This window comes from Melanaphis sacchari, unplaced genomic scaffold (genome assembly GCF_002803265.2).
Source record: "Melanaphis sacchari strain LSU unplaced genomic scaffold, SCAv2.0 Contig41_pilon_pilon, whole genome shotgun sequence".
Classification (NCBI taxonomy): Eukaryota; Metazoa; Arthropoda; class Insecta; order Hemiptera; family Aphididae; genus Melanaphis; species Melanaphis sacchari.
This window is the reverse complement of record NW_020271269.1, coordinates 1,651,641-1,673,386: the sequence shown is the minus strand read 5'-3', so window position 1 is coordinate 1,673,386 and position 21,746 is coordinate 1,651,641. Positions and strand designations below refer to the sequence as shown.

The 21,746-nt window shown below is 26.7% G+C and overlaps 1 protein-coding gene across 1 annotated transcript in view; it reads left to right on the top strand.

Annotated features, from left to right (window-relative positions):
- LOC112597478 (roundabout homolog 2-like) overlaps positions 1 to 21,746 on the top strand; it is a 159,957-nt gene that overhangs the window by 57,700 nt on the left and 80,511 nt on the right. The window contains exon 2 of the mRNA XM_025343545.1: positions 1,948 to 2,289. Within this exon, the coding sequence (XP_025199330.1) occupies positions 1,948 to 2,289 (342 nt within the window). The remainder of the gene's footprint in view (positions 1 to 1,947; positions 2,290 to 21,746) is intronic.

Sequence of the window (21,746 nt, the reverse complement as noted above, 5' to 3'; positions counted from 1 at the left end):
AGGACTATGAATTGTATATAGAAATCGAGTGTTTATAGTGCTTCTTCGGCATTACATTGGAAAATTACATCCCTACTTTTGGTTAATGTCAACTATTCTGATGACCTTGTTACACTTATCAAATTTGATTTTTATTTTCGGGACGCTGGTTATAAAGTTAGTGTAAGTCAACTTAATTTATGCCCATTTACTTTATAGCATGTTTGTTTCGAATTTATTTTTGAAATGAAAAACATATTTTTGCAATGGTATAAATTACAAATTGTCATTACACTCATAATCATCCCTTTCACGAAAGTTTAAAATAAATATGTCTATAACCAGTTAAAACTAAACGAATTTGATTCTAAGAAGTGATATAAACTATATATGTAATATTCAATATTTGAGTTATGATCGGTTTTCATATTTTTCTTTGTATTTTTCGAAGGGAATAAATTCGTCACAGCAGCTGTTACCATCGTTCTTGAACTGTACTACAGACCGCATATATCCAAAATTTTGAACTTTCGAATATAATATAATATTGGTATAACTGTATAAGTGCATCAGTGTGTCTACGGCGACCGAAAATATACGTATATATGTTTTCTTGAATGGTAAATACGTGGTTCGTAATATCAAAGTGTATTTAATGTGACTGCAAAGATGTAATATATATTACAGGTCTATGATGATTCGTACGCATGATTAACCTAGCCAGTTACTATGTAGTTAATTATAGCTCTATATAATATATGCCTGCGGCTTCTTAGTCGTTTACCTCTTTAGTTGTATTTGTTGTATTATAATGTTCAGAATTTGATTCTAGTTATCAGTCTATTGATTTTATTATAAGCACCTATCTAAATGTATCCTTTTTATTCAAATTTTCAGTATAATAATGATAATAAAATAAATATCGTATTCTATCAATATATTCAAATATTTCGATAGTTAAAATTTAAATATTATATTTATAAAATAATTATTCTATATTATCATACTTACTATGTTCGTTAATCACATATATAATATATTTACTAAGATGTTTTTATTTATATTATTATTTTCATGGAAGAAAACAAAATTTAACGTGTATAACGTATATTATATTATACGATAAACGTATGTTATGTGTGTCAAGTATGATGATATCGGATGAGGGCATATTGCGAAGCGTACAACCTATGTATGTGCTCGCTGTGGTTTTTAATAGTTCCTATTAATTACAGTATAATTTTCCTCTCGAGTTACTAGGACATTATATCTTAACGGCTCGCATATCGTGTTATTGCTCATCGCTAGAAGTTCCCGAGTGGCTTCGCTGCAGATATTATACATTTTATAGCTGTAGGAATTAATTAATTAAATAACCAAACTGCACATCATATGAACCCATAGTTAAATTTGCCACAGTATGGCTTAAATCTAAAATTAGTGGAAAGAGCAATGTGGCGCAGTATTTTTTACATAAATATTAATATAAACTTTGTACGAATCTCAGTATACCGATAATTCTTCTACAACAATATTTTGAAAATGTTCGAAGTCAACAAACAATATATTAAAAATAATGGTATTTAATGTAATATTTTTATAAACAGATATATTTTATTATAAATTAAAATATTTATTGTAAATCAGAATTAAAAACAATTAATATAGAAAATTGCAAAAGTTGTACAATACCTATGAATTCTATCATTGTTTAAATTAAAATATTATGTTTGTCATAAAATTTACTTATGCTTCAAGAATTTAGGCTTATTCTTTATTCAAAAATTTCACAAATTTAACTCCCAAAAATACTTTTATTTATTTATTTTTACATGTATTTTATTATAACTTTAGAATGGGTTCTTCATTTTATCATTAATCTTTTTAATATGTTCGTATAATAGTATTTATTAAAATATGATGTTTATAATATACATTAAATTTTAATGTGAATTTGTTTGTTTTTAGGACAATATAGAAAACCAAGAATCACTGAGCATCCTACTGATATAACAGTACCGAAAAATGAGCCGATCACTTTGGGGTGTAAGGCTGAAGGCCGGCCAGAGCCGACGATCGAATGGTATAAAGACGGTGAATTGTTAAAAATCCCACCAAATGGTGTGGCGGCTGGTGGAGGTGGTGATAACGGAGCCAGATCTTCGCAGAAAGTAATTCTATCCGATGGTTCTCTGTTTTTCTTGCGAGTGGCGCACAACAAAAAGGAACAGGACAGTGGCGTTTATTGGTGTGTTGCCAAAAACGTAGCTGGTACAGAAGTAAGCCGAAATGCAACTCTTCAAGTAGCAGGTAATTTTTTTAAATAATTTATTTTTATTTTATGAAAAAATGGCTACTTTAAGCCACTGGAAAGCGTATGATGAAAATGGCATTTCTTCTCAATTTACCATTTTATATTAATTAATATAACAGAAATTTTATGTCTAGGCAATAGGCATTACTCACGTCATAATAGGTGTTAAAAATGCGAACACACCTGATGCTAATAACATGTACCTATATACCTTTACTATATTAACAGAATATATACGTAATTTTATACAATTTAATATAATCAGAATAATGATTATTCTTGTAAAAAAAATAAAAATATTATTTGATTTTTCTAAAAATAAAATTTATTGAATTTTCTTTAGTAGGTAAAAAAACATTTTTTAAACTAAGTATGAAAATAAAATAAAAATGATGGTTACTGTTTTAAATTTTTTGATTTCATGTTATATTATGACTTCAAAATTGTAGAAAATAATTCGGAAGTTTTTATATTATATAATTAAATACAACTTATGTTATATATTCGTAAATCGTATAATTCGTGAGAAGTGAATAAATTAAATGAGATTTACAGCATAAATATTGCAAGTTTGTACGAATGTTGGTCTTAATTTTGTTGGATATGTCTTTTTTATGACTTTGAGTCTTTTATTTACACGCGTTCCCGAATTTTTATGAAGGAGTTACCCTTTGTGGACGCAACTCCTTCCACTCTTTTTACGACACAAACTTTTTGCTCCCCTTTTTCTTTTGCTTAGTAAAATTTGCGTTTTACAGCCCAAAAGACAGCCTGTAGCATACATAAAGGCGACCTCGGTTTTACTTACCAATACCAGAAAGCTTAACTTTTTGTGACTTCTAGATTTTATGTGAAGAACATGACACTATTTTTGTAGTCTAAAGAAAATAATATTAAAAAAAAAATCTTGTGTTTTAATTTTAAAATCACTTTTTAAAATGATTTTGTGCGTCAATTTAAAAGTAAAGTTTATTGTTTTTTACTTTTAGAAAGTGTTAACAGTAAAATACTTTTTTATAAAGTATTGTTGTTGCACTTAAAAATATTTTAATGGATTATAATACAAGAATTGTTCTCAATAAATAAAATAATTTGTATTTTTTATGATTAATAATTACATTCTTATACTGAATAACCATAAGGTACGTTATTGAAAATATAGATCGTATATTATACGATTGCTTTTCTAACATTTTCTTAATTCTAGAATTTGTGTATTTTAAAATAATTAATACGAGCCATTATATGAATTACAAAATTATAAAATAATTAAACTCAAAGAATACTGAATTGGTATGATTAATTTTAGCTATGATAGTATAAAGAAGATTAAAATTCAATAATGATCAATTCCTTTAATTTTTTTCGTCTTTACTTATAATAGTTGTGGAGTATACAAAAACAATTATTCTAGGTGTTATATCGAACGCTGTCTTCTGATAGCCTTATGTTTCTAAACAACAAAGGACCTCGTTGAAAGTTTAACTAAATTGTTTAAGTATTATATTCATTTATAGAATTATATACTACGTTATCTAAGGAATGCGCTGGAGATAAAACTTGTACACTATGCAGTATAATGAACAGAGTTTTCGCGTAATACGCGTACATATAATTATACAAATAATCGCATTTGATTTTGTATTCATCGTTCATTGATTGGCATACACGACGTGTCCACCGCGAATACGAGTTACTATCTCCCTTTCATATTATGGGTAGACCCGCGGCTGGTTGAGGGAACAGTGGTTAAACACGACGTCCATTATCCTATGTGCACGTTAAAATCACCAATTCGTCGTTAATTTGATCGACAGACAGACCTATCAAATCCAATTATGCGTGTACAAAATTAATTCGTGAGTTATATATACATAACTAGTACCTATAATATATATCCATGTGTCATTTTGTGCTGTTTGCGATTAGTCTATGAGTTCAGGCCATAAGTTTTTCACGCGTTCGCATAGCGCAATACATTTCAACCCCTTGGCGTTCTGTTAATTTATTTTCCAATGATCTTGGCTCCCCGGAAAATATCTAATTAAGGCCGCTGCAGTTTTCCCCTTTTTTGCACGTTTACGTTATCCTTTATCTAATATTATATGTATTTCTCAATCGTGTTCAATGCGAAAAAAATAATATAGGACGTTTTATCTCTCTAACCCCGTTTCCAGGTAAGAAAGAGAGAGAGAATTTATGTAGTAGATGATTAATGGTGTATCAGTAAGAAAAGATGGTTTCAATTATTTTGTGATTTTTTCCCTTTTTTTTCACAATTCAGTTAAAATTTATCAGGAAATTGATTTTTTTTCGGACACACGTTTGATATATGATAGATACACATACATTAAAATGACGTTTGTGGTATTGTGAAATGTCATAACCAATTTTTCAATTTATTTTTCTAAAATTCACGTTAAGAATTTAATCGATTCCGATTTCATAGTTCTTAAGTTAAATAAGTTAAATAAAAAAGAATAGTGTGCTAAAGAATAATCAGCAAATAACAATAATATTAAATTTGTTTCATGAAAATTGTTAAATTAATGAAAAAAATGAAATAAATATATTCATGATAAAAATTTTAAATTTTTATTTAACTGTGTAAAATAATTTTTCTTTACTTAATTTTTAATTATCAAATGTATTATATTTTTAAAACGAAGAAATTCACTATTTTATAATTGAATTTTAATTTTTGACATTTAATTTAATTTAAATATCTAAATTTCATTCGTGTATAAATAAAATTTTTTAAAGTTGGATTGGAATTTTACTCACAAAACAAATATGCTTTTTCATTAATGAGTAATTATTAAAAAAAAATATATGCAATTCAATAACTTTAAACTTCTAAACAAAATAAAATAAAGTATTCATTTATATAGTTAGATTTGAAGCTATTATATTAAAAAATATAATTAATTAAAACAATTTATATTTTCGATGACATTTTTATATTTTATACATTTAAAGAATACAATCATTTAACTTATTTGAAATTTATCCAACATTATTTTTCCTTTAAAGGTGTTTTATGAGACTATATTAATTAAATATACGTTTTAGGTTTTACTATTTTAATTGCATTTTAAGCTTTTAGTTAACTTGCTATTAATAGTACCATTTATCAAGCATTATGAGCCATGAATATGTTCATATCATCCGAAAATATTAAACAATTATTAAATATTAAAATATTGTGTAAAATAATTTATAACTAAATTTTATTTTTATACCATAAAGCATAACGCAAAAATGTTTGTTATGAAAAATGAAATTATCTCTTAGAGTTCTTTTCTTGTTAGTTTATGAAGTCCTGAATAATTACAACAGTGATTTACGTATATATAAGGAGGGGATCCGTTTCAGGGTATGATATGATCGCCCTTCCGGAAAACAAAAAAAGGGGAAAGTGAGAACGATCCAAATATACATATATATATATATTTATGCACGCATATAAAATACCTGTCTAGCCGACAGGTCAATTGAAGTACTGCCATCTTCATTAAAGCAATTACCTGCAAACAAAAATCATTTAAATCGTTAAATTTTCTGCGGTATACTTTTAGTATCTATTGTATTAGTTTTAGCGTTACGATTCGTATCATAAGATATTAAGTCACAGATTTGTTATATACTTACTCACAATGCTGACAAATATGTATTTTTAGAAACTATATACTCGGAACGTTAAAAATTAAAAAAATGTAAAAACTTTTTTTATTTTAACAGTTGACGTTTTCTTCTCTCTTTGTAGTAACATTACTCGTTCGGCATGCCTGGTATGCATACGATTCCATTAAGAAATATATTCATTGATCCTTCCCTGCTGTTTGTGGCATACATACGTCCGTATTATTATTATTATTATATTAAAAGAGAAATGGAGTAATGGATGGTGTGTATCGTGTGTACATATATGTGTATTGAAGTGGGTATCACCACTTTTGACGCAAAATCTGCAATGGAGAGAGAGAGAGAGAGAGAGTAAGAGTGTGTGTGTGAGCGCACTAGCTACAGGGATGTAGCTGGGTACCTGCTACGGAAAGCTTTGTGGGGGAAGTTTTCTGGTTGCCCGGCAACCGGCTCCCTCTTTTTGTTACTACATATATATATATAGCTTCGTGGCCTTTGCTACCTTGTGCATTAATTGAACTTGAACCTCGCTTACACAATCTTTGTGAGTTGATGTTTTTACGCCAAACAGTTTTTGATGATAGCTATAAATAAAACAACAACAAAATCTTTTGTTCTGTCTATAGAAACGTTTATAAAAGTCACTGTTTTCATAATTAATTGTAGAATAAATATCATTGCTTTGATATTTTTAAATCCAAAATTAGTATATCATACTTATTATTACCTAGTTTGTTTTTTGAAAAAATAGTCTGTACTTAAAAAAATTATCTACCTCATAATATTTCCAATATTATAGTTTTTTTTTTTTTTTTTTTATCATTAAAATAGCTGTTTACTTTTATAGTGTTTTAAATTAAAAGCAAATCCACAAAATTATATTGCGTTGGTTTTTCAAGACTCATAATATTTCTTAAACCATTGCGGATTATCATATCTTAAATTAGGAAAAAAATAAGTTACCTAATGTTTTCGATTATTGTAATTTGTAGTTCTTATAAATTCTATGTACTAATGGGTATTTGTTGTGTCAAATTTGACAAACATAATACTATAATAAATAAATTGGGCATAGACCTAAGAAAGTTGAATATATTTCAACAGTAAATACCAGTGATTACAGCCGACACCACCTACCTATTTAGCACTTAAAATATGTGCATAATAATGTGATCTCATAATAGTAACTTACGCTTGGTTATTAAAATATCGAACACTGACAAATGTCTGGTTCCTTTATCGCGCAGTGAACATTCAGGACTGCACTCGGTTATTTATTAAAATTCGAATGTTTTTATATAATTCAAAGGTCAGATAAAAAAAAAATCATCATTTTTTTTTTTGTATCGTTAAACTCGATGTACTTGTACCAGTACCACTATGAATATTATAAAGTTGAAGTACAAGTATTATTATTAGTATCTTTCTCGTCGTTTGAGCGTATCTAAATATATATAGCATTAATATAATATATTGATTTACAAAGCGATTATTATTGTTTCAAATTGCTATATAGTATTATCTGTGTATATATACATGTATACGTAAAACGTCTCGAGGTAGACCCCATGCCACGGGGGAGCGTGGGACGGGGCACCGAGGTGGCTACTTATTTTGAGTAATTGCGTTTTTACGCCGGCGTTCAATTATTATCGGCTCGTACCGATAAATCATGTGTCTGATTCATTAGACCAGCAATAATTCAAATATTGTACTGCTGGCATTCCGAGTGTACTTAACATATAGATAGCCGCAGTAGGCAACACGCGGTGTTTGTATGTGTGAAAAGGTGTGTCTCATCTTTATATTATATATTTGTATGTCCGGCGTGGGCGATATAAAATAATATTATGTGCCCTAAAAGTCTCTGCGGCAACAAAGCCTGTTCCTTACGCCTTCTCGTATATATCGAAAAACTATGCAGCTAGTTTAGAAGTATAAAACACGTGCTCGTGACAAATTCCGATTTGAGTTAACTTCTAAAATTGTTTTTTTTTCAAATATAGTTTTCATTGTATTTAAATCATGTAATACCTACCTATATATATATTATCTTTATGTAGATATATTGAAGCAGTAACATCGTTGGTCGTGTGACATCTGCTGTAGGTTATATTTTCTTTTCGATATATATTAGGAATTATTAGGAATCAGCTGTTTCGTCGCGACAGCTGCACTCTTCGTTTCGAATAACGCCATATTATATTCGATTCAAATGATTCACTGCGCCGAAAAAAAATTGATCTCTCGTTGACATCGCTATCGCGTGTGTTCTATATAATAGCAAGTATAACAGCGGGGTGTACTATCATCAGCGACGACTCTTCCGCGCCAAAACACACTGTGTTGATCCGATAGTACAGCCGAAATTGAAAAAAAAAGTCTTTGACGAGACATTAGATCGTATTTCTGCTAAACGGACCATGAACGAGAGGGTAACAAATTTAATCTGGATTTTTCGGGGTTGAGGAACGAAATTCGGTTTGGTCCTTGGTGGTGAAGTCTGTGTGTTATGTAGATTCGAAGCGTGCGTTTTTTGACCGCGAAATTTTGTTCTTACTCAAATGCGCGTCTGTTGTCATCTTGATACTATGATGAAAAATATAGTTTCAAGTTCTCCAACCGTAGTTACTTTGTATAATATGTTATTATTATTGTGGGTATGTAAATAAATCAAATTTTTAATGGATTTTGACAGCGCGCTCTTTTAGCTGTATATGAGTAAATATTTATATTATATGGATGCAATTAGAAAAACAAAAATTTGAACTTTTAACATGAGCCGTTTTTTGGACAAGCATTTTGAGTTCATTACAATCGATTGTTCAGTCCCTAGGGTAACATGGTCACCGATCTAATTGCCATCTTTGTTGTATGGAGATTTGCCCCTACAATGATTCATTATAAATATCTGACGGGGGTAGCGCGAATAGGGGTTCCCAAAAAAATAAATTAATATAAATCGGAAGAAAGCGCATAATACAAATTACTATCAGATAATGTGAAACCGTGATAATTTTGTTATTCCGAAACCCAGCCTAATGACCTGGAAAACGGATTTTGGATGGGTTTTTTATTTGCCTTGATTTTAAAATAACTTGAAAATGATTTCATTATTATTTTTTATTCATTTCTGTTTTTTTTTTTTTTTAATTTTAAATGTTCTTTTAATGAGTACTTGTGAATTTAACCTTAAATTTGTTTATAATAACTGCTGTTCTTCTTTTCAGTCAATTTATTTTTCTCTGTATATTCTTTTCAGATTTCATATTATTAAACATGAATTGTAGTAAATTATATTATATATGTTGATAACCAATGGTTGATCATTGTACAACAGCCCTCTTTTGACAACCAATCTAAATTGGTCACGTGTCCCAAAGTTATCTCGTGTTTACTGATATAGTGTGGGGACTTGTAGATATTGATACGCTTGTTGTTTGACTTATTAGTTCTGTATAAACGCCAATGTTCACGGTTCAATTTAGTGTCGTGCTAAATGTTGCCGTTTTGTTACTATCCCTCTCTTATTCTCTCTTATTATATCGAGACCGCTTTATTTATAACAGGCCAATAGGAAATTCAATAATTACACTACTATAATATAATATATCAGTGATTCTCGTTACCGGTTGAGTTTATACAAATTCAATAGTTATGCAAATTTCAATAGGGGTATATTTGATCGTTTCAACTCTCATATTGTTATTAATATAATGCGTATATACGTAGTTTTTAAAATTAGGTCCATTTATAGTCGCAGTTAACAGGAATTTACATGTTTATGTAATATTATTATTTTATAGCTCATAATGGTTTCATAACCAAACTTGAATTGCATGTTTTGAATCAATTAAGTTTCGTTGTATCGCAGTATATAATATTATCGTATACTGCTTCATATTATAGTAGTACGAAGTACCTACCTAAAATATAATGATATTCGTATTTCGTATGCAATCATAAATTAATCGCATACACGTTTGTAACTTAAAACTATTATTTGATTTTAAAACAAAATATATTATTTATCTTCTAAATTTAGTTGATTTAGATCTTGATAAAAAAATGTCTATGGTGATATACATACTCGTATATTTAAAAAGAAATATCTTATTCGCTCATTTCTATTTACTTACCTATTTAGTATTAATTTTTTACATAATTATATATTTTATTCATTATAATTTACAATATAATACATATAATAGGTATACAAATATGTATCATATAGAATGTAGTTAACATCAGTGAGTCTGTAAAATTATAAGTTGATGTTGGCGTAATTTATTATATTATTGGAATTTTATGTTTTCATTGGATCCGTTTTTTCTTTTTTTATACAATTGTCATAATGTTGTCTATGAATGTTTAATACAGTTTGATTTCTCGCGCTTCTCAAATACCTACTTATTTTAATCATACTATACTATACCAGTTTACATAATTAGGTTAAGTTTTCAAATAATGACATTTATTTATCGTATATTTTAAATATATTTTTAAGCTAGCTTACGCTTTATTACATACAATAAAAACACGTATTATTAAAACCGACAACTACAGAGGTCATTGAGTTAAAAATTAACACGAACTTGCTAAAATTATCGTATTATTACATATTTTGTTAATACGTTATGTACGGAGGTTGTAATGGACCTGAACGACTAAACTATACATATAATAATGTGTATAAAAAAGAAAACTATCACGGCATGATTTATTTATTTAAATGGAATTTTACTTGGTTCGATTTTGTATTGTTGATTTATGATATATAGTTATAAACATTTTGTTTTTATTTTTTCTGTCTGCAACAGCGTTAAATTTCATACGAGTATTTTATATGTTGAAAAATAATCAAAAGACACAAATTGTATTTGAAAACCTATAATATCAAATGTTTTGTAAGATCATAACTTTAATTATTTAAAAAATAAACTAACTAATTAAATTAGATGATTTATATTTTATTGTTATTATTAAAAATAATATTTTTGATATGCTATTTTTAGTTTTAATCACATAAATATCGATTATTTAATGTTTAGATTTTTCTTTTGTAAATATATTAATTACTTATTTCTTCTAAAACTATATATTTATTTGTCAACGCAATAATTATAACTTTGATTAATTATTTTATTAAAATATCTATAAATAATAATTACTTATGTTTCACAGTATATTTGATCATATTATAATAATTATTATTATTATCTTGGGTGTTAGAATATTCTTATAATAAACTTTCTGATATTGTCGTAGTGTTATACGGGTAAGCATTAACATATCGAAACTAAAACCATTTATTCGCACATAATTTATGGAGACTGCGTATGATTAATTTAAGAAGTTTATAACAAATTATAAATAGTTGGTATTTTTACCACTCAGTTTTTTTTTTTTTTTAATATCTTCAAACACTTACTAGTTTTAACTCGTATACTTTGTTCGTATATATTTTACGGTCTATTAATATATTTTACGAATATAAGCATTATGCAAGTGAAAAATATTAATCGCTGCATTTTGTAGTGAAATTAATTCAGTAGGTATTAAAAATAAAATAAACTGACAGCATTTTTAGTCATTTCATCTGTTTTAATATATCTATGCAGTACCTATCTGATAAACGACCATTAGGATGAATTTTCTGGTATTCATTAATCCTGAGAGCGGATGCTTACCAAAATCCGGTAAAAACTTTATTTATCATTAGGTGTACTTATATAATATAGTGTTGGTACATTGTATAGTACGCATTTCGACATAAAATAATTATTATTATTAGCCGTTTGAAAAGCACCCCCGCGGTAAGCCACTCATGTAATCTGATACCACAACTATATTCAGCTTTGATAATAATTGTACACACAATATGCATAATATAATATATATTCATATGATGGTGTTCTAGAGACTGTAGATATTTCCTGTTGAGAGTTATATTACGCGCACGCGATCGCCATCGTTTTATCTCTCGTGTAGTTTTAATTACAATTAATTTAGCGGATAAGTATTTATTTTTAACTGTACCGTGTGTAATGTGAGTAGGTGTTACACCTATAATAGGCGTGTAGTATGAATTGTTTTCGCTTTTTTTTTCATACAATAAATTACTAAAACATTTTTTAATAACATTATTCCATATTACATACGTTAGGCAGAAATAGATATATGTAAATATGTATAAATGTTACACGTTTCGTACAAGATTACGCAAATATGTGATGTGTAAGGGAAAGTTGTTTTATGAAAATTCAATACATAAACATGTCTTATATTACTTATTTTTCTCAAAACTCATTTTTAGCAGTTAGGACGATAGTGGGGCGGTTAACGCGCAACAGTATATAATATATTATTTACAATAACCATTAGAAATTAAAATATCGATTTAATTTGAAAACGTGTTATTAATTAACTTATATGTATCTTATAAATACTAAGTCATCATGATAGTTTAATCTTTTTTATAGTTCATTAATAAAATAATTTTGAAATGCTTAAATACGTTTTTCGAAAGATTTTTTGTTGATCTTTATTATTATAGGTTCATATTGCAATTTTTGTGTTCTTTCTACCTATTGATATTATCTATTACTGTTTCATTAAATTTTTAATTTTTTGGTGCAGATATTATAACAAAGTTGAAAACTATCATACTGTGTGGCGTTGATATGTCATTTAGTATTAATTATCTGTATCAACTTGTATTTATATATAAAACATGGTTGTGCATTTTACAATAAATTATTGTTAATGCTCGAGTTCTTTACTATACCTACCTAATTTGAACTTTGGACTAAATATAGAAACGACCGTGGCGGGTAGATAATGATAGTGAGTAGAATGCGAATTCGTGTATCTTTCCGAATTGGACGTGTAATAGGCTGGATAAAAGTACGTTTCCGGTTTCGTTTTATGGTCAAAACAAAAGAAAGTCTATTTTGTCTAGTTCAATACATTCAACGAACAAAATGACCGTTACACACACACAAATATAAATACTGTGGTTATATGCTTAGTGCCTAGTGCCTACATAGTACATATATATTATATATTATAGGTATAGATAGAATTCATATACCTCTCGTATTTTACCCGTCATGTATATATATACTTATAAAACATTTTGTATTTATATTATATATATGAAACATTTTTTCAGAAGCCGTTGTATTTGTACTGCACTCGTGTGTGAGCCTTACTCCCACGCAAAGTCACAAATTCACCGGTTTTGTTATTTATTTTATTTTTTCACTTATTCATTTCAAGTGGTGGTCATAGTAGTTTTCAGACCGTCAAACAAACATTCGAAATAGTCTGGTCTACATGGTCAACACTAAGTCGGTAGTATGGTATCGGCGACGGTGGTCTTATAAGCACCTACTAATAATCAACATAAATAACGAAATGAAAGGTACCCTCTGTATAATGTACACATAATAGTATAATACCATAGTTATATAGAATAATAATATAATAGAGATTAGTGGTCTTTTATTTTAACCAAGTTAACAGAGACACGGAATAATTAATTTCAAAATAAAAATTATTTATTTTTATGGAATATAAATACAAAAATAATAAAATCATGCATACGTTTAAATAAATAAATAAAAATAAAATACAATGATATTCATAGAAGTAAAATAAAACCAATAATTTATTTATTTATTTTTTTTATATTTAATCTAGAGGAATTGAATTTTTCTTAGATTCGTAAAAACAAATTAAACAATGTCTAAATTTATATGTACATTGAAATAATAGACATAAGCATATATTATATATGTATGATAGTTTATGTTTTAGTTATTACTTGGAAGTTGAAAAAAGTTATTTAAAAAATATAATTAATAATAATTGTGAAGAAGAGTGATATATTCATAACAAAATCTAATAATCAAAGCAACTTGGTGAATTTATAAATGAAAACACTGTCACCGAGTTGATTTATTTAAAAAGTTACTTTACAATACATTAAATTTAAAGTTTTTATGATATAATAACAGTAATTTATAATATTTAAATAGATGTTTTGTCTTACGCAAGAGTTACAATTTTCTTTTTAATTTCAATTTCTTAAATGTGGCAGAGTCATAATGTTTAAAAATTATTATAAGTTAATTTTTTTTTTGGCTAAATAATATTTATTTTAAATAATATTTTTTCTTTGTATACTAACATTTTTTGCGTAAAATAATCAATATTTTAATGAATTTTAAATTAAATAATTTTTTATAATACTTATAATTACAATGTTTAAAAATAACAATTACGATTTAATTTAAACGATATTTTGTTTTAAAGGACTTGTTTTACTCTAGATTTTTGACTTCTATAGTAATTCAACCAGAAATACAGAAAATAATTAAATTTTAGTATTATAATATTCAAACTACATATTTTTCAAAATAAAAATAATATATCAAACTCGGGTTTTAAAACAGGTTTAGGTGTATAAATATTTAAGAGTTTACATTTAAGTCTTTGTTAAATGTACCTATTGTAAATAGTAAAAAAAAAAAAGATTTTATAGTTAATATCAAATAAAATTTTCAAATTAAATCCAGTCCGTTGTCACGAGTAACTTTTAATGAATGTCATCCGGTTCAGTTCGAACTGCAGTATACATAATAATAGTAGATACTGTCAGGCCTTTAAAAATTAATGACCTCATGTTTTAGTTTGAGTAGTTATTTAAATCTAAACAAATCAAATAGTGTACGTGTAGAAAACAAATTATTATTTAAAGTTTATATAGTATTTATCATCATCACTTTACGCATATTACTTAAGTGCTTACGTTTAAAGTTTTATAGGTTTAGATTTTAAAATTAAATTTGTCGGAAACATATGCCTATTAGACTCGTGGTTATCATCATACAACATTAACTTTCATTCGCAAATTCGCAATTAATTCGTCAAATTAAAAATTCTTCGTGGTTTTTGTGTTAATGATTTATAATTGAGAAATTACTGTTTATAATTTTTCGTTAATAAACTATCTTATTAATTTTTAACCACTCTTTGAATAAATAGTTTCTATATGTTATGATTTATTATTTTAAGAACTTCTTGTTATTTTTAAAAATGTATATTATATTTATTCCAATAATTAATATACTTGTGATATAAGAAAAATCCACAGCAAATATATTAGTTTTTAATTTAATATATTTAGTTAAGTGTGTAGGCTTGTAATAACATTTATATTTAACGAGTAATAAGAAAATATAATATTTTATTTTTGAGTAGGTATAATTTGGTTATTGACTGATATTATTTATGTGTATTAAACACACTATTGATATTATAATTTAGGATGCTTCTGTGCATGAAATTTTTTTAATAAAACCAAAAAAACAATAATAAAATAAAAAGATATTGCTTGATTTTTGGCTCACATTGTTTTTATGTTTTTCTGTGTTATATTTAAGGTAACCAGACATAATCTTCTACGAGGATTCGTCCTCTATTTATTAATGTCTTCATTTGTCAAGGGTTTTTAAACAAACAAATTTAAATGTCTTCTTTTTTATATGTATTTTGTATTTTATATTATAAGTAGTTGTATAAAAATTAAAAATTAAAATTCGTTTTTTTAAAAAATAATTTATATAAGCAGTGATAACATAAATAGTGGATAATACAATTCTTATTTTATATGATAAGATTTATAAAAAAGTTGCTTATTATTGTTATTAGAATAATTCAAACATAAATACTCTATAGAGTATGCTAGATTGCTAGAGCAACAACTAAATGTTGCTGTGATTTAATATAATCAGGTTTAAAGTACTTTAAAATACGTATAACAAAATTAAAACGAAATGCGATGATTGAACAAAATAATAAAATTTAAAGTAATTTAATCTATCTGTTTGATTATTTATTATTTTTAAAATTATTACAGGTATTTAAATTAATAGATATCCTGAAATCTATTTTATTAAATCACAATAAAGTAAAAAAATATGTAACTTTAAGTCCCTAAATGTTGTTATTTTTACTATTATTTGACCACGTTTAAAATTTAAAAATATTAATAAACATTAGAAATTATGCATATTTTTTTCAAAAATCTCTAAATAAGTTGTTATTGTTTTTTTTTTTTATTAATCAAAACATATCATCATTTTCTGAAATCTTAAAAACTATACAGTTTTTTTTTTTTTTTACTATAGTATAGAGAGAATATTCTCACTTGTAACTATTCAATGTAAAGAATTTAACCATATCTGGTTGGAAAATATTAAGGGTGTTATAATGGTCTAATTTAATTTTAAACATTTTAAGTTTACTGATTTTTTTAAATATTTGAAAGATGAAAATATAATTATGTTTTCAATGAAATATCTAGTGCTGATAAGTATGGCTTGAGTTCTAATTAATGTTATAAAGTTTCCAGTGTAGAGAAATTTTGAAAGATTAAAAATGAAGTTTGTTTATTTGTTTAGTTTTGGGCGGTATATATATATATATTGTTAATATTAGCATTAAATAAATATACAGTATATGTAAATAGATATGTTAGAGTAGTTAGACTTTATATTTAGACATGCTAACTACCTACTATGTTTTAATTAGAAAACTGTGAGCGCAATAACTCAATAGTGTAAAATACATGGATGTTTGTATATTAGCAATAATTTTAGTATATCCCTAAAATAATTTGTAAAAATGTTCTCTTTTTTTTAAAAGATACATCTGGTTATCCTAACTATATAGGTTTTGTTGGACTTAGGAAAACAACATACAAAATATCCCTTGTTACTTGAACTATATATATAGATGTGTACGCAAAAGATATTTCATTATAATATTATTCTTTTAAGAATAAGCCGGGTATACGGATTTCACTGGCACAACAAAAACTTGATTCCTGGGTTTCTATCACAGTTCAACTAACTGGTCTCCGAACTTTGACCAAAACTTTGTTTCTTTTGAGAATTATTTTTTCCTTTTCTCGCATTCATTGGAATGCAGCTGTTTCCAAATGTCTGACGCGTGACAGCAATGCCGGATTTCCATTCGGGAAGTTAGCCAAAACTTCTATAGCTGAGGATCCCAGAGTAAAAAGAATTAGCCAAATGATTCGTCTAAAATGTGGTATGTTTGTTTTTTTTTTACTCCTCACCAAATATACGAAGAAAAGTTAACACAAAATAGTGTCGTTAATCAGCCTAAACCAAAACCTACTGGGTGTCGTTTCCAGGAAACCGACGGCAGGCTTCTCGGTGATTAATGAACTCTCGGGCAGGGAAATGTGTCAGAATTTCCCCTAACTGCCTCCCCTATTTACACAGACTTTCTATACCCCCAAAGGAGCTATTCTCACACTAGAAAATTATTGTTGTGGAGTGTGGTTTCGAACCATTTGTCATTCAAAATAATAATTTTTTACAAAATTTTCATAAATTAATATAATTTTTGTCAATACTTGCTTATACGTTCGTGAGTGTAGAGCAAAATACAGCAAAATATTAGTATTCTTAAAACACAATATAAATATGCACTACGAAGTACTTATAATATAATGTTTTCATGTATTAAATTTAATATAGTAGTTTAGAATTTCCATAAATTAAATAATAAAAAATAAATGAATCGAAAAATAATAGTTAGTTAATAAAAATAATATTAGTTTATAGTAATTATCTACTACTACATTTTTTAAATGCATAGTTTATCGAAATAATGAATTTGAGCTTGTAGTTAAAATTTTTGATCAAAAAACAAATATTTAAACAACACTACAATGTTAATTAAAATATTAGAAATTAATCATTATAATAATGGTATTTTATGATATAATTAGATGTATACTTAAATCTAATTCATTAAATTAATTTAATAAATAAAGCATATAGAAAAAATAGAAAAATAGATTTATGATACATTAGCTAATTAATTTAGAAATTTAAAAGTTTAACTGCTAGAATCATTTTATTTTTAGCGTATAGACAAAATTGAGTAAAGTCACGTGACTTTCATTATTAAATGAAATTCGATAATTTTATAAACTTTAACACTTTTTGAAGCTAATTAAAGTTAGGTAATATGTACTATAATTTATATTAATCCAAAGAGCTTAATTAATTATAGTAAAGGATTTTAATATACTTTGTTCTCATAAAAGGTCACTAACACTCGAGATTTTAAGTATCAATCCCTAGCTCTTTAATGTCTTTCCTTTGACAATATTGTACACGAAGAATAAAAATATTTATAAAGATATTTTTAAACTTTATTTTATTAATAAATGCACAATTTTAACACAACATATCTATATTTTGTTGTCAATATCTTATCCTTGAAAAGATATTAGTTTCACATAATATAACAACATAATGAAAATTTATTGGAAGATCAATTTATTGTGATTGGTGATAATTTATAAATGTACATATGTTAAGAAAAATGTTAGACATATTTATTTTATTATTATTATTATTTTAATAATAAAACTAAAAATTATAAATCATTTAATTGTTTTTTTTTATTTATAATAAATAATGAAATTACAAAACCTACGTTTTTTGTAAAAAATATTATTATCAACATAAATATATTTTAATTAGTGTTGTTTTTAATAACTCAAACCATACTCATACAAACTATTGACCATTCTGTTTTATGACAAATTGCATTAAATGTAGGTATAGTTGGCTGCACATGATTGTATTGCACCCCAACCAACAAATTATAAGAGAAAGGCTGACACGACATCAGAAAAAAGAAAATCGCTATTGTTTTCAACGCACTCACAGCTTTAAATCCTCTTTGCCCTACACATAATCCTTTACCTAGGGTCTGTTTGCATTAAAGGAGAATGATAAAGGGAGAGGGGGCAAAAGAGTGTTACTAGAAGGAGGAGGTGAGAGAAAGGAAATATAATTTAAATCCCCTCTTTCCTCAATTGAATTCTACAAAATATTCCGTCCGTTTTTTGTTTGTAGCGGCGTTCATGGGGGTTCGTAATCCATCAAAGCCGGATCTTTTTGTACAGAATAACCACGAAAAAAACGTATTTAAAATAAATAAATATTTTTATTTAATATATTTAATCAGAAAGTATATATCATAGAAGGGTAACGTGGATTGAATTCTATAAAACCCAATTATTTCGGTAAATGTTTGGGGTAAAAAGACTACTCAGTTTTATTAAGAAGTTTTATTATTGTAAGATTAAATTTAGATTATGTATTATGTTCACGCGCTTTTGAAATACTAAATCTAACGTTCTAATAAAGTATGTTTAAATATTATAGGCTGCAGAATTTTTAGTATATAATAGAACGATGGTCTGAAATTGAATTAACTCAATAAACAACTATTATTGATTTTAGGTGGAATCTTATTAAATTGATTCATAATTTAAACGTACATGTTTATTTATGTATATATATATTTTTTTTCATTTTAAAATTATGTCAATTCAAAAATAATAATCATATTTTTTTAACATTAATGATATGCTTAAGAAAATATTTCCGATAAATTGTTATGTGATAAAATACAGTCATAAATTGTATAACTTATCATTTACAGTTGATTGAAATTGAATATTGCTTTATATTTATTTAACGCGTTCGCTTTTTAAATAATTTAATTCAATATTACAGTCGTTTGTTTACCTCAAAAAAATCTTAAACCTTTTCTATAGATAATGTAAACTTAGTTTTAAGTTTATAATATTATAACTCTGTTACATTTCATAAATTCAACATTGTTAAATATTTGGCATAATATTGTATGTATAATATGCTGTATAATATTTACAACTTCGTGACGACTTTCGTCTGAATTTGATTTATGTATATTGACAACTGTTTCTTGAACTTAAGTGCTGCGAACAGAGGTCGGGCATTATAATATTATGCAGATGAGTGATGTTTGTATTCCTACGCGAATAACATGCCATGGTCGCATATGGCCATATATCGAACGTTATGTAACTTATTATACCGTACACAATTCTAAAATTTCCGTAGCTCGGTATTCGATATGATTTATAAATTTATACTGCATCATCGATAATAGGTTTTATTTCGTGTACTTGTTATAGTTTCGGTAGTACCTACTTGAATCGTAAACACGCTTACAGATCGAATACATTTTTATATTCCCCACACGTACGGTAAATCAAACGAGTTTTCTCTCTCTATTTTTATTTTTTACGCATTTGCTCCGTCGATATTTACAATTTACACCATTCGCCCACCATTTGTCCTGCCAAATGCCCCTGGACACAATTGACCGCTTCCACTAGACGGCGGCAATAAGTCACATCCGTCGTAGGACCTAATCAACCGGTCCAGTGATCTTTTTTGGTGCTTGTATACGTACATTTTTCATCTATATATATATATTATAATGTACGACACGTGGCTATAATAAAAACCTATATTTTAACTATTATGGCCGTCCGGCTGTAGCTAAGCTGTCACAAAAATGTTTTTAATAAATGTTAAAAATACACACATATTATTACGTTTAATATATGTATGTCATAATAGTCCAGTCGTTTTTAAATACAGATTATCGGGCGTACGATCAGACTAATATCATAGTGTATTATATTATACTTCTCTTAGTCCAATAGTGGGTAATTAATACGGACATACTATTTTAATAAATATGTTCGTTCATACAATATATCGAAACGTGATTCGCTTAATCATGCTTCTAATCTTCATATTAATAAAATTGTCGTTTCTGAACAATGTGATCAAACTCGACTGTGCATGTGTTATAGTCATGCCTAAAAAAAATATCGTTTTTTCTCCTCTGCGATTTAAATCGATTCATCTGTCTGATACGATTGATCAGAAATTTCAGATTACATATACATATTTATGTATTATATTTTATAAATATATAAAACTTGATATAATTTATTAAAAAGATTTGTTGTCATCCATCTACATAATTACCTATATGAGAGACGCTATAAACATATGCTGTATGTGTGTATGTGTGTGAATAACGTGTTGAATCATGTAGGTTTTTCACCATCCCGGGAAGGTTCGTTAGCAAAAAATAAACCTGCCCGCAGCGCTTAATGATACCAACGTGTACGCTGTGCAGTGCGTGATCTCTCGATATTTCGACGATCTACGTATACGTCAGATGTAAGCGTATTCTTAATATTATGTGATATCATTATACTCAGATTAATTGAACCCGTGAACAGCAGAAGCCGTGTAACCCTCCGGCGTCATGAATAAAATAACGATTTTCAGTCAAGTAGCAGCATTATGCCGGTATTAAAATAAGTATAGGTATTGGGTTTTATTTTTCTTATATTTTCATATTATTATTATGTTGCTCATTTCTCTATATAATATATACTAACCATATATTAACATAGTTATGCAATTGTTAATAGGTTATTGGAGAAATATAATAAATAAAATAAGTAAATTATTCATTATTTAAAATGATATATTAATTAAAATTTAAAATATAATATAACATGTGTATATATATATTTATATATCGTTCATATTGAAATAGTTTAATGATTCCTGTATTGTGAAAGCTATTTTATATTGTACTTAGTGGTTTTACGTATTGTCAATAAATATTAACAGATTTAAAAAACAATTTTAACTCTTAAAACACTTACAGTACCTAAACACTATGATATATCATAATGTATATTATTATATACTTAAATATTTTGACCAATAACATTTTGTTACAAGTATTGATCAACATTGAAAGTTATATGAGAATTAAACTTTATTTATTGCACATAATTTATTTACGCAAAAAAAAAATGTTGTACAAA